This window comes from Bos taurus, chromosome 11 (assembly GCF_002263795.3).
Source record: "Bos taurus isolate L1 Dominette 01449 registration number 42190680 breed Hereford chromosome 11, ARS-UCD2.0, whole genome shotgun sequence".
Taxonomy (NCBI): Eukaryota; Metazoa; Chordata; class Mammalia; order Artiodactyla; family Bovidae; genus Bos; species Bos taurus.
The window spans coordinates 29,403,031-29,417,931 of NC_037338.1; the positions used below are offsets into that span (position 1 = coordinate 29,403,031).

At 49.1% G+C, this 14,901-nt stretch overlaps 1 protein-coding gene across 2 annotated transcripts in view; it reads left to right on the plus strand.

Annotated features, from left to right (window-relative positions):
- The first annotated feature begins 2,090 nt into the window (after positions 1-2,090).
- TTC7A (tetratricopeptide repeat domain 7A) overlaps positions 2,091-14,901 on the plus strand; it is a 122,396-nt gene continuing 109,585 nt past the window's right edge. The window contains exons 1-2 of one of the 2 annotated variants that reach the window (NM_001205500.2): positions 2,091-2,352; positions 11,804-11,967. In NM_001205500.2, coding sequence (NP_001192429.1) covers positions 2,169-2,352; positions 11,804-11,967 — 348 coding nt within the window. In that variant the 5' untranslated portion in view covers positions 2,091-2,168. Of the gene's footprint in view, positions 2,353-11,803; positions 11,968-14,901 lie in introns of those variants that run through there. The other variant, XM_024999189.2, reaches the window with a different exon arrangement.

Sequence of the window (14,901 nt, forward strand, 5' to 3'; positions counted from 1 at the left end):
TGGAGAGAGAAGAGGGAGGAGAGGTTTTCCTTATTTTGTTAGGATTCCTCTTATCAGCTCTGCTTTTCTATGGCTGCCCTAGGGCTGACTCTGGGGAATGCCAGACTGGGGCAAATCACAGGGTGTCCTCAGGCCGCCTCCATCCAAAGGACACACACAGCTCTCTCCAAGTGACATCCGGTTCTGGTGACCAGCAAGGGCAGCCAAAGGGTAACCAAAAGGAGTCTGTGTAAACTGAGTAAACTGCCAAAGCCACCCCCATCTCCCTTCATCTATCTCCTTGTCTCTAGGAGCTCAGGTCAGACCCTAGAGCAGCAGCCAAGGTGAGGAATTCTGCCTCCCAAGCAAGGAATGGAGCTGCATTTGGAACCTGGAGAAGAGGACATCTAGGGCTTCCCTGGTGGCTCAGATGGTGAAGAAACTGCCTGCAGTACAGGAGACCTGGGTTCAATCCCTGGGTCGGGAAGATCCCCCGGAGAAGGGAATGGCTACCTACCCCAGTATTCTTGCCTGGAATTCCATGGACAGAGCAGTCTGGTGGGCTACAGTCCATGGGGTCTCAAAGAGTCGGACAGGACGGACCCACTAACTAACACTGAAGAGGATTACGGCGGGGGCGGGGGCGCAGGAAGGCTGCCTTCAACAGACGCCCCCTTGTGGCTGCAGAGACAAAGGCCCAGCAGCCTGAGCTCCACTTCACAAAAACTTCCCGCAGGTTACAGTTGTCCAGAAGCACGAAGTAGTGTCTCCTGACACTGAAGGTGGTCAAGCTCACTCCCAGGGTTACGTATCAGGCAGGGGCTGCGGAAGAAGGTGTGCACCTTCTAGCTCTTAGGGGTCTATACTCAAAAGCTTGCTCTGACTCTCCGGTCTTCTGGAATCTTCGGTCTGTGCCATGCACTGTCACTTAAATAACCCTGTTTTGTCGCTTTGGTCTTGCGTGATGGCCTCCATCCCCACCCTGGGCTGTACCCGGAAGCGGGGCCACCATAAACGGGTCTCAAAGGGTTGTAGGTCTGCCTCCCCCGCCTCCCCCGCCTGCCTTGTAATCCTTTGAACTTCTTAGTACCCACAGCACAGGGCTAAGTCCTGCTAAGAGCTCGGTACAGCTTTGATCAAAGTAGTCTTTATACACTAGAATTAAGAAATAAGTAAATACCAAGTTGGAGAAACGGCTTAAAACGTTACCAAGTTGGAGAAACGGCTTAAAACGTCTAAGAAATCAAGGGCAACAGGATTCTGCAGAGGAAAAAAGGCCTGCCAGCTGGGGTGGGGAGAGACAGGTTGGAAAGAGGAACTCCACTCTGAAGAAAGAACGTACAAATCTTTCGCAGGGGAGGCATCCCGAGAGTCGCGGGCCTCGGAACGAGCGGGTTCTCCAGAGCGCCCCGGGGTTGGCGCGCAAGACTCGCGCGGCCCAGCAGGGCGGGAACGGGGCGACTGCCGGTGGCTTCCCGGGGAGGCTCCTTCTCCGAGTTGGGAGCTACCGGCCGGCGGGCCTCTCCCCGGATTTGTGACGTGCCGGGGCAGCGGTGGTGACGGGGCCACCACACAAAGCAGGGTCGTCGGGGCGGGGGTCTCCCAGGCCAAGAGCCCCAGTGGGATGGGGAGGGGGTGGGGAGCGAGGCGCCCCCGGGCGCCGGGGCTCCGCGCGGTATTAAAGTGAGTGCCGAGTCTGCAGTGGCGGCGGCGGCGCGGGGGTGGCGCCGGTGCGGCCGCGAGCGCCTAGCGCGCGCCTGGCTGCTGTGGCCGCGTTGGCGGCCCGCGCGCCTGGCTCGCCGAGGCCGCGCCACGCCCCCACGGGGGTGGAGCTGCGGCCGGGGGCGGGTCCGCTGCTGGCGGCGCCCGGGCCCGGGGCGGGGGTTGTGGCAGCAGCTGCAGCAGCGGCGGCGGCAACGGCGCCAGGAGCTGTTGCTGCAGAGGCGGAGGCTGCTCCTGGACGCGTCCGAGTCGCGCAGCCGGAGTCCCAGCCCGGAGGTGCCGGGCGGTGCGCTGGGTGCTGCGGCTGCTGCCCGCCCTCCGCTGCCAGGGCCCCCGCTGCCACCCGGGCCCCGGCCGCAGCTCGCGCCCCCGTCAACCCCGCCCGCGTGTGTGCCCCAGCCGGGACGCCGCCCCCGGCCGGGTCTCCACTTCTCGGCCGCACCTCCCATGACTGCGCCCGCTCGAAGATGGCTGCGAAGGGCGCGTACGGCTCCCACCTGAAGATGGAGAGCGAGCTGGAGCGCTGCCGCGCCGAGGGCCACTGGGACCGCATGCCCGAGCTGGTTCGGCAGATGCAGGCGCTAGTCGTGCTGGGCGGCGGAGGCGGCCGGCGAGGCAGCCCGAGCGCCGGGTTCACCTCTCTGGACACCGGTGAGTAAGGGAAGGGGCCGGTTCACGAGCGCGGAGCGCGCGAAAGGCGCCGCCTCCTCCAGGAAGCGGGCCCCGACTGCCTGGGGCGGGAGGTGGCTGCTTTCGGTATTACTCGTCCTGCGTTGCTGATGTTAGGAACAGCCAGGGTACTTAGGAAGATTCTTCTGCCCCAGGAGAAACACGTGCAAGGTGTTTTGGGGAAGAGAAACGGGTTTTGCTCTCTGCCGTTTCCGATCTTGTGGGCTACTCCGACTTCTGTGAAATGGTGGTACCAACACATATCAGCTCAGGGCGTGGGCTGGACCCCTGCGCCACCCCTCCAACCCCCATTCCGGTTCCTAAACTCTGTCAGGTGAAGACTATCTGTCTCTCTTTGCCCTCCCCTTCTTCCCCCGTCAAATTGACAGCGGAGCTCTGTGCACAGCCAGTACGGTTGCGGGCTTGACGAGCGCCAAGGTGGAGTGGTGAAGTGGGAAAGAGGGCTGGTTAAGCCTTAGTTTCCTCTTCTATGTTTTGCTTCAGGACGCCTCTAGTCCTGCAGTCGGTGACTTTAGCAGTAGGGCTGGTTTGGCTGGGCTGGGCTCTTGTGCCGAGGCGGGAAAGCAGCCTGATGTGGCGGTGGGGAGCACCCCGCCCCAGTTTCCAACCTCAAATCCTGTTCCTCGTACCTTCAGCTCAGCCCGGCGAGCCCTGCCTTAAGCCCTCTCTGTGCTAAACCAACTTTAGAGCCTTTGTGGAAGGAGGCAGGCAGTAAATCAATACAGATATAAAGTTTTAAGGACTGCCCAGCCCGTGGAAGGCTCTGTAAGGAGACAGAATGATAATAATAATATCAGTAATAAGTAACTTGCTCACTCACTGTGTGCCAGTGTCTAAGCCCTGTAATCAACTCGTTAATTTCTCCAACAACCCCATGAAGCAGGTACTCTTGTTTGCCTTTTTCAGACAAGGAAACTGAGGCACAGATTACTTAAGCAACTTATCATCCAGCCAATAAGTGGTGGAACCAGGTTTTGAACCCAGGTTTCTTTTTTTTTATATATATAATTTATTTATTGGCTGTGCAGGGTTTTCGCTGCTGCCTGTGGGTTTTCTCTAGCTGTGGAGAGCTGGGGCTGCTCTCTAGTTGGAATACACTGGCTTATTGCAGTGGCTTTGCTGGTCGTGGAGGAGGCTCTGGGCACAAGGGCTTCAGTAGTTGCAGCTCCTGGGCTCTAGAGCACTGGCTCAGTAGCTGTGGTTCATCGGTTTTGTTGCTCTGCGGCGTGTGGAATCTTCCCGGACCAGGCATGGAACCTGTGTCCCCTGCATTGGCAGGTGGATTCTTATCCACTGTGCTGCCGGGGAAGTTCCTGAACCCAGATTTCTGAGTACATCCTTTTAACTACTTGCACCATTACCTCTCAAGGATGTATTACACAAAAACTGAGCTTGAAGACCTGACGAAAATGGATGGGAAGCAGAGGGGTGATCAGAGGGCAATTGTGTGCGAGATTGTGGAACTCAGAGACAGGGGAGGTTTCAGGAAACAGCAGAACCGATGCTGGCCTCTAATTGGTGTTGGGAAAGGCAGAGTATTGTTTCCTGGTGAGGAGGAAGGATGGATGGACACCGAGGGAGCTAGATGCCAGGGATGGACAGTTGGTCTGAGACTCTCAGGTAGGTCTGAATGTGGCAGTGAGTTGCATTGGCCAGAGCTAAAGATGCATGTGGGAGAAACTGATGGGAAGGATTGATAAATTTTAGGTTCCCTCTCTCCCCTGTGTGGGGTGATGTGGTAGGGTGGGGCTGGTGAGGGTGGAAGGGAAACTGACCCATGCCAGGGCATTGGGGCCTGGACAGTGCGTGGGAATCTGAGTGAGGTTGGCAGCACCTCAGAAAAACATGCTGGGCCCACGAAACGAACCAGGGCCTCCTGGAGGCTCCACAGGGCTGTGCTTCCTAAGCTGGTCTTCAGACATCTCAAGGAGGTTGACTAATTAAGTCATTGGTATTGCAGGACAAAAGAGTTTGGGGAATCCCCAAAGCTAAGACATTAGGCTTAATAGATTCAATATGGTTAAACTGATGTTTTAAAACTGTAGGACTTCTCAGAGCCTTTCATGTGCTCACCTGTCGGTGATATTCAAGCCCAGGTTAGAGTATAAACACACATTTCTCAAACTTACTTTGACCATATGCTATGAAGCATTATTGGGAAGCACTGGCATGGCATAGTTATAAATGGTATGTGTAGTTATAAAGTGCTTCTTCTATTTGAACAATCTTTTTTTGTAAACAGCCCAGTGGGGAAGGCAGGAATGATTGTCCCCACTTGAGACACCAAGGCCCAGAAAGGTCACATAATGAGTAGTATGTGGCAAAGAATGTGTACCCAAACATGAGTCTCACCCACCAAGTCTACCAGGGACAGTGTGAAGCCTGGCTGGGCTTCACGGTGAGTACTGGCCAGCCCAAAGAGGGAGGCTGCGGGCACTGGGGTCTTTACTGCCAATTTTGAGGTTTGGTTCTATAAGTTATTTTCTCCCACTGTTAAATCTAGATACACTTATTCCAAAATGCACACACGCACATGTACACACAGACACACACAAGGAAGGAAAACAAGTGATTTCCAAAGCCCACGTGTAGGGCATTTTTGGATTGTCTGCTACTTTGGTTGTTTCTCCACTGAGTTCCTTATCACTGGAAGGACTGGCAGCCTATTTTTTTGAGGGGGTGTTGGCACTGACCACCCCCCCACTGCAACCCAAGAGGGAGATTCTTAAAAGTCCCACCTGGTCGATTAGATTGTTACAGTCAAGGACCAGAAGCGTCAACATAATGACATAATTTGGGAGAAGGGAGGAAGCTGAACCCCGGCTGAACCCTGCTTTACAGACTGAGGCCCCACTGTATCTGTGGGGTTTCCTCCAGAAGCAAAGAATAGCTCCCAGGGCCTGGGTTTCACTCCAGGCAGCAGGAGGGGAAGACCCAGCTGGCGGGGGGGCCCTCTTTCTGGTCAGAGATGAAGGAGTGAAGGATCAGGAAATGCTCCCCCAAAGGGGGCCCTTATACCCCTCCTTTCTTGTTTGGGGAGATTGCTCCCCACCACCTGCCCAAGGGGAAAGGGGTTGTTACTGTTTGTGCATTTTCTTTCAAACATATCCGGTTTAGATTTGGTCAGGATGCAGCAGGGGAACCCCAGAGTGTGGCTAACTGTAATGGGGTTTGTTCATGTAGAAACAAAGGATCCCATCCAAGTGGTTAAAAAAAAGAAAAAAAACCTTTATTATGAAAAATTTTTTAAACATCAAAAAAGTAGAAAAATGAATCTCATGTATCCATCAACCAGTGTCAGTAATCACAAACCCATGAATAGTCTTGTTTGAGCTATACCCTGGCCCATTTATCCCCCGCATTGTGATTTCAGTATTTATTTATTAAATAAGAACTCTTTTGAAAAATAAAACTCCCATATTATTATTGCAGCCCCCCTTCATCTAATGCTTAACTTTACAGTTCATTTGCTAGAATCAGGATCCAAATAAGGCCACACATTGCATTTGGTTAATGGATTGATCTAAGACACTTTATTATGAAAATTTCAAACATACAAATTTGAAAGAATTTTGCAGTAGACACCTATATTGTCGCCGCCTAAATTCTGATATTCTTTTACTATACTGTCTTTAATCACTTCTGCCACACTGTCCATTCAGCTCAAGTCTCTTAATCTGTAGTTATCCCCCTTTTAAATTAGTGATTAAAAAACCTGGCGATTGTTCTGAGCTTTTTTTTTCAGCTGAAGCCAGAGGGAGTGTGTTTGAGGCAGGTGGCCTGTCACGAGTTTTGCCCTCTTCCTCCTCTTGCTGCGGTTGGAAGGTCCCACCCTTTGCAGTTCTGTGAAGTGAGCAGTTGCAGAGACCAATGTGTCCCCTTTTGACCAGGAGGGAAGGGGCTGATCTGAGCACCTGGCCCGCTGGCTGGACCCAGCTTTCCTGACTGAACTGAGAAGTGAAGAGAAGGGCGCTGTGCCCTGAAAGTATGGGTTCTGGGGAGGAGGCTGGTATCCTTAAAGTGGGTCCCTATGACCTGTTACCCATTGAGAGGCCTGGAGAGGGGCAAGAATGGAAAGGAAGTTGGCCCCAGAGGCCTCCAAAACAAGGTGGGAAGACTGGGGGGCCACTAAGTAGGGGCTTCCTTTGCGCCTCTGCTAAGGCAGAGGGCTAGGCTGGGCCGCCACAATCAAGAGCCAGGCTGTCAGAGTCTGTGGCACTGTCTGTGAGAAAGGCCTTTCTAATGCCCTGGGAAGGGAGAAGCTGGAACACTTAACCCGACCCAGGATAGGGAGTAGATGTCAGACACTAAAATGATAAAGAGCAATTTGTTTTACCTTTGGAGAAGGATAGGAAAGCCTCCATCTACCTCTGTCCTTATTTAACAACTGAAAACCTAGAATAGTCTTCAGTTCCATAGACTGACCACTTGAGGACAGTGGGATGGAAAATGTGGAGCAGGGAGGAGAGTTGGACAAGGAAGAAAAGAAAGTAAATTCCCAACATCCACTTTGAGTGTCTGCTAAGTGGAAAAACAGAGACTGAGTAGGGAGTGAAGAGGGAGGGCAAAGGGTTCTGGAGAAGGCCCCGGAGTGTTAATTTACAAAATAGTCTGTAACTCACAAATGTGTAACGGTGAGAACTGTTCTTATTCCTGACCTTGGAATTAGCTTTTAACCTACTGTCTACAGCTCCTTAGACTGTTCTTCATTTCCAGACTATCAGAGGCTCTGCTCTGCATGGGATGTGGGAAAGACACACTGTTCTTTGGCTGCGTTACGTTATGGTGGGTTGTGACCATAACAGTATTGCATCTCTATTGTCACCTATAAAATGAGTATAATTTCTACCTTTCAGAGTTGTGCAGATTAAATGATACTAAATGATAAAGTACCTGATCCTCAGTACGTGCGTGCGTGCTTAGTTGTGTCTGACTCTTTGTGACCCCATGGACTGTAACCCATCAGGCTCCTCTGTCCATGGAATTTTCCAGGCAAGAATACTGGAGTGGGTTGCCATGCCCTCCTCCAGGGGATCTTCCTGACTATGGATCGAACCCGCATCTCCTGCATCTCCTTCACTGGCATTCTTGACTGCTGAGCCACCAGGTATTCAGTGAGCCCTCAGCAAACATCAGCCCTCCTTTGGCAGTAAAAGGCACTCTTGTGTTTTAAAGTAGTGCTTCTCAAGCTATCTGTGGTGAAGGCTCAGTTTTATGTTCTGGATTTTGGGTTTTGTGTGTTTTTTTAGATTCTCAATCTATTGTGCTCTGATACTTTCTTAAAATACATAAACTGATACCCACTCACCCCCAGTTTTCTAGTATTTGATTCAGCAATTGTTATGTCACATGATTATCAGTGTTTCTAAACATACGTTATAAATTTCTGCACTCACCTGCAGGACTGGGTCACAAACATGCACAGACCTGCCCCAGCCCATGGACCACACTTTGAGCAGAATGTGTTCCGAGGACAGTTCCGTTATTTTGAAGAGAGGTAATCACTGCAGACTCATCTCACATGCTAGTAAAGTAATGCTCAAAATTCTCCAAGCCAGGCTTCAGCAATACATGAACCGTGAACTTCCTAATGTTCAAGCTGGTTTTAAAAAAGGCAGAGGAACCAGAGGTCAAATTGCCAACATCTGCTGGATCATGGAAAAAGCAAGAGAGTTCCAGAAAAACATCCATTTCTGCTTTATTGACTATGCCAAAGCCTTTGACTGTGTGGATCACAAGAAACTGGAAAATTGTGAAAGAGATGGGAATACCAGACCACCTGACCTGCCTCTTGAGAAATCTGTATGCAGGTCAGGAAGCAACAGTTAGAACTGGACATGGAACAACGGACTGGTTCCAAATAGGAAAAGGAGTACGTCAAGGCTGTATATTATCACCCTGCTTATTTAACTTATATGTAGAGTACATCATGAGAAACACTGGACTGGAAGAAGCACTAGGTGGAATCAAGATTGCCAGGAGAAATATCAGTAACCTCAGATATGCAGATGACACCGCCGTTATGGCAGAAAGTGAAGAGGAACTCAAAAGCCTCTTGATGAAGGTGAAAGTGGAGAGTGAAAAAGTTGGCTTAAAGCTCAACATTCAGAAAACGAAGATCATGGCATCTGGTCCCATCACTTCATGGGAAATAGATGGAGAAACAGTGGAAACAGTGTCAGACTTTATTTTTTTTGGCTCCAAAATCACTGCAGATGGTGACTGCAGCCATGAAATTAAAAGACGCTTACTCCTTGGAAGGAAAGTTATGACCAACTTAGATAGCTTATTGAAAAGCATTGATATTACTTTGCCAACAAAGGTCCGTCTAGTCAAGGCTATGGTTTTTCCAGTAGTCATGTATGGATGTGAGAGTTGGACTGTGAAGAAAGCTGAGCGCCGAAGAATTGATGGTTTTGAACTGTGGTGTTGGAGAAGACTCTTGAGAGTCCCTTGGACTGCAAGGAGATCCAACCAGTCCATTCTAAAGGAGATCAGTCCTGGGTGTTCTTTGGAAGGACTGATGGTGAAGCTCCAATACTTTGGCCTGATGGGAACCTGATGGGAAGAGTTGACTCATGGAAAAGACTCTGATGCTGGAGAGATTGGGGGCAGGAGGAGAAGAGAATGAGATGGCTGGATGGCATCACCGACTGGATGGACGTGAGTTTGAGTGAACTCCTGGAGTTGGTGATGGACAGGGAGGCCTGGCGTGCTGCGATTCATGGGGTCGCAAAGAGTCGGACACGACTGAGCAACTGAAATGAACTGATGGGCCCTGGAGAGTATTTCAAGATTGAGCTTTGCCTGGAAGGAATTGGTTTCTTGTGGCATGAAAGGAAAGGAGCCAGGGAGCTCAAGGGAGCTCTGGGCTGGGCAGTTGAGTGGCTGAGGTGGGATTGGTGGTCCAGCGGCTGGGCTGCAGACCTGGGGGGCGGGGTGGAGGGGACGAGAGCTGTGTGCGCAGGCGCACCTGGCCGCAGAGGGGCGGGACCAGCGCAGGAGGCGGAGCCTGGGGAGGGTTTCTGTTCCCAGGGAAGTGGGTGTATGCTCAGTCCCTCAGTCTTCTCCAGGTCTTTTCGACCCCATGGACTGTATAGCCCTCCAGGCTCCTCTGTCCATGTAATTCTCCAGGCAAGAACGCTGAGGTGGGTTGCTGTTTCCTCCCTGGGAAGCAGCCAGTTCCTAACTCTGCCTCAAGTTTTACACATTAGAAGGGGACAGCAACTTGCCCGGTGGCCGACAGCTCAGAAAAGCTGCTCAGGCACCTACTTCTAAGCAGCTCACTTCCCTTCCTGCCTGAAGATTTTGGAAACGTAGGATATTTCCCTTTATTCTTGAGTTGATTTAAATTTTATTTTTGACTGGATAATATATTCACATGGGTCAGTCTTCCAAAGGTAACCAAAAGAGTGAAAAGCCTCCCTCCATTTATGCCCCTTCCGCATAAAGCAGCAGAGTTAGCAGATGTTTATGTAATTCTTTTGTGTGTTTTCATGCATAAATGCACAGTGGCCCACTGTGTGTGCTCCACTTTCTGATCAGTGTATCTTGAAGTTCATTTCATGACAACCCATACAGAACTTCCTAATTTCTTTATATGGTAGTACGGCGTCCCTTTTAATGAATGTATCATGCTTTATTTAATCAGACTTCTCTTTATGGACATAAAAGTTGTCTCTAGTTTTCTGCTATTATAAACAACATTGCAGGAATGGCCTTATATGTCAGTTGTTTTACACATGTTTGAGGATGTCTGTAGCCATGGGATTGCTGAGTCAATGGAATGTGCAAGGAATAATTTTATCATATGTCACCAAATTGTACTTTATAGCGGTTCCACCAACTTTTGCCCCACCAGCAATGGATGATAGTTTGAGCCATCATTTTTGCCCATTTCATCCAAATGTTAATTTTAGAAACCATGAGGTCAGTAGCAAAGAATGGGCTTGTAGGCTATGGCATACTCAGAGGGCACACACCCTGTTATAGTTTTCTTGGGTCTGGACTTCCCGGGTACTCCCTGTAGGGCATCTCCCTCACAGAGAAAGACTCTTACTCAGGGACAGGCAATTGTATACCCATGGCTTTGAGTTGTGAGCAAATTGCAGTGGTCCTGAGAGTAAGGAGTGAGTGGTGTTCTGAGTAGGTCTGAGAATGCCATCCTGGCAGCAGGAAGAGCTCTAGAGGAAGTGGGACTGAGCTCACCTTCCTGGAGGCATTTTGGATCCGCATGGAAGTCCCGAAGCCCCATGGCTTCCCCGTGGGGGAGTGGAAAAGATCTGTTTCGCTCAGCAGCTAATATTTATTGGGTGCCTGTATTCAGTGGTCCTTGCTCTGTTCCAGGGGACTGGGCCATGAGCCAGTCACACCGAGCACAGCCACCTGAGGCTATCCCTAAATCACCGTCAACCTCAAACCCTGCACCCTGAGCACCCGGATCCCACCTCACCCAGGTTGCCCCTGCTGTAAGTAGCAGGAATGTGGTGGCCCCAAGAGTGGAGTTTTCAGTGCCGTTGGGGGGATGGCAAATTAAACCAAGCAGTATAAAATCACTAGCCAAGTAGTGAGGTCTATAGATGAGCTAACGTATGTGAGAGAACTCCAGAAAGTGCCAAGGATTGAAGATGTTCAAGGATTTGCCTTGCTACACCAGTAAATCTGCTTCCTGCCTTAACTCCGCTTGGCTGTTAGATTATCCCAGTCCCGTGCCATATTCAGCCACTTCAGGTGTCTCCGACTCTTTGTGACACCATGGACTGTAACCCACCAGGCTCCTCTGTCCATGGGATTTTTCAGTCAAGAATACTGGAGTGGGTTGCCATGCCCGCCTCCAGGGGATCTTCCTGACCCAGTGATACAACCCACATCTCCTACATCTCCTGCATTGCAGGAGGATTCCTTACTGCTGAGCCCCAGAGGAAGCCCAGGTTATCCCAGGGTCATGTTCAAATACCGTAAAAACAGAGAAAACCAATTCTGGTTACATGGAAGTTAGGAGCACTAAACTCCTAAAATGTGTAAGCCACCATGCTTATTTTTCCTCTTCAGTTGTTTGGGAAATGTTCCTTCTTGGCGTAAGAACTTATCACTGTGGAGCACAGATATGGTTTTGTCATTTTAAATTCTGAAATTCCGGAATTTGTTCCAAGTCCTGGGAACTCCACCTCAACCGCTACACTGCAGAAATTAAACCAAAGCGGGCAGTTTGTGCTGTGACCGTGGTAGAATGTCTGTGTTTTCTCTTCAAAGGCTGGTTAAAGTTTGTGGAATCTGTGTCTTTATTTTCTTAGACCTGGACCATTCATGTGCCTGGGGCGGGAGTGCTTGGGAGCGTACAGTCTTCACACTCGCCCTGTTGAGGGGACTGCTGCCCTCACTTACCAACTCTGACTCCTGCCCTGCTTTCCAGATGACTTGGGGAAATTGCTCCTGGCCGAGGCCCTCCTAGAGCAGTGTTTGAAGGGGAACCACGCCACAATAAAAGACTCCATCCCTCTGCTGGAGAAGAATGAGCCGAAGATGAATGAAGCCAGAAACCACCTGAGCAGCATCCTTAACCACGGGAAGCTGCCGGTAAGCGGTTCTGCCCTCTACCCAGCAAGCCTGGGGCTGCCTCTCCTCTCTCCTCCCTCCTGTCTGCTGTCCAGCCTTGCTGGGGTCATCTGGTTGCTGGAGAAGCATGAATCTCTTAAGGGTCAACCTTGCGCCATTCAGTACAGTAGCCACTAGCCACAGGGCTCATCCAAATTGAGACGTGCTGTGAGTGTAAAACACACACTGAATTTTGAAGACAGTACAAAACGCGGAATATAAAAGATCATTAATTCTTTATGTTGATTACATATTCAGATGATAATATTTTGAATGTGTTACATAAAACATTATTAAAATTAATTTCACCTCTTTTACCTTTTTTAATGTGACTAGAAATTTCTACTAGAAAAACCTAAATTACACTTGTGGCCCAAGTTGTATGTTTCTATTACACAGTGTTTGGTTGACCTAGTTTGTCCCTGATCATTTGGCCTCTTCCAGGGTCTCAGGGAAATAAAACCTAGTAAGCCTACTATCTAGTTGGAAACAGGCAAATACGCTGTTGTCTAGCAATGGAAGCACTCTATAACATGGCAGTCCAGTTTGAGTCCACGTGCATTTATTGAGCATCTACTGAATGCAAGGCATTGAAGAGTGATATAGAGGGAGGTACAGTCTCAGCTTTCTTTAGGCCTTTACTACTCAAAGCATGGTCCACCCACCTGCAGTATGGGTATTATCTGGGAGCTGTTAAGAATGCAAAATCTGGGACGTCTCTGGTGATCCAGTGGCTGACTCTGCACCCCCAATGCAGGGGCCCAAGTTTGATCCCTGGTCGGGGAACTAGATCCCACATGCCACAACTAAGAGTTTGCATGCTGAAATTAAAGATTCCGCATGCTGCAATGAAGATCCAAAATAATCACATAAACAAACATAAATATAAGGGAAAAAATACAAAATCCGATTCAGAATCTGCATTTAAGAAAGCTCTCTCGGTGATTCTCATGCATTTTCTTTAAGTTTGAGACTGTTCTCAATTCCAGTGTATACTGAGTTGTAATAGAAGTATTGGTATGTCATTAGAGACCCAAAGAGGAAGTAATTTTTCAAGAGATATTCCAAAGTAGTATATTTCCTGACTTAAATATTTACCTCAGGGAGGCTGCAGGGCTACTGAGAAGATAGTCCTATTAAACACTTGTCCAAGGTGGACTGTGATGCATGCCACTGGAGTAGCTTATGAGGGGAGGCAAGTCTTAGGGGGACAGTCCCTGTGGTGAGCTGGGGCAGTCAGACTCAGGCTGATGGTAGTTCTGAAATTGGACCCATTTAGGGGCTGGACCTTAAAAGGGGTCAGGATATGGACTTACACAGATAGAACAGTGCATTCTAAGCTACGGAAGCAATGTATGATCCAAAAGTTCCTCTTAGAAGGGTTTCCTTAAAGTATGTCAATTAGCAGGAGCATCAGGGGATGGCTTTAATTAGGTATAAAGGGACATCGTGACCAGAGAGTTGGGAGTGAAATACCAGGCCAGGAAGTGGGTGTGTTTTCGGTAAGCTGTGTGGGGAGACTGTCCTGGGAGTTTAAGGTTACTGCCTTCAGACTCCTTGACAGGGATTACTGTAGTCCTGGGAGGTTTTGTGCTGGATTAAAATAGCTGCTTGACCCTGAGCCTGTCCCCTGATCTTCCAGGCCTTCTAGTTTCTCATCTGCCCATCAAAATGGCTGAACTTGACTGGTAGGTCTCAAGTTTTTCCCATCAAGACCCTTTAAATTTTTTTCTTTCCGGTAGACTTTTTAATTATATATTAAAAAGAATTTTTTTTTAATAAAAATGACTCGGGCTTATTGGAAAAAAAGGTTCACTAAAATAAAAAACTAGTTTGAATAATAATAAGTCCTTGTTTCCACTCCAACCCCCGTGCTCACTCCCATCCCGAGCTGAGCTCTGGTCATCACTTGCTGTGAGTTCCATATGCCTTCTCTATGTTAACAGTCACATGTACACATGTATGGAGCTTTCTTTTCTTCTTAGCGTTATAGGGTTCTTGTCAAGTTGCTCTTTTGCACCAAAAACTCACTTGATGCTATCTCCGTGCCAATATCTCATTCTTTGTATTTGCCGAATGGTATCCACATGTATTATTGTGAAAGCTGCTTTATCTACCATATCAAATTTATTCAATACAGATTTTACCATGCTTTATTAACCAGAGACAAAGATAGGCACTGCTAACATTGAGAAATTCACTGTTATATGGACCAAGGCTAAAAACTCCATGTTAATCAGGCAAAATAAAATATTAAAAGTAGTTTGTGGGATTCTCTATCTTACCCCAAAGGCAAAGGTGTGACTGGGGTGTGATATTTCTTGGCAGCAGATGAAATCTCAGGTGGCTTCCCATGCATTCTGAGGCATTCTCCTGGGGTGAGGAGGAGACGTGGGTCCCGGAGCACCTCCTCAGGGTAGTTTGGAAACTTCTGCCCTCAGTCACCTCCAAGATCCTGTACAGCTTCGTGCTTTGGAGGCTGGTGAAAATGAGCCATTTGTCTTGACTTCGGTGTCCAGTGAGTGCCAGGTTTTGCCCCATCTCACTGGTGCCTCACAGTAACCTTCTGCAGTGGTATTTACTGTTATTCCCATTTTCCAGATGAGGAAACTGAGACCTAGGAGAGGTGAGTCACTTCGCCAAGGACCGCAGTGTAGTTCTTGAACACAGCCTGTCTGACCCTGCTCCCACATTCCCATGTTCTCTGCCATTTCTCAGTGTTGTGTACTGAGTGCTGGAGTAGAAATTAAATAATGACTGAGAAACTGGGACCAGGAGCTGACTGTGGCTCAGATCATGAACTCCTTATTACCAAATTCAGACTTAAATTGAAGAAAGTAGGGAAAACCACTAGACCATTCAGGTATGACTTAAATCTCTCATGATTATACAGTGGAAGTGAGAAATAGATTTAAG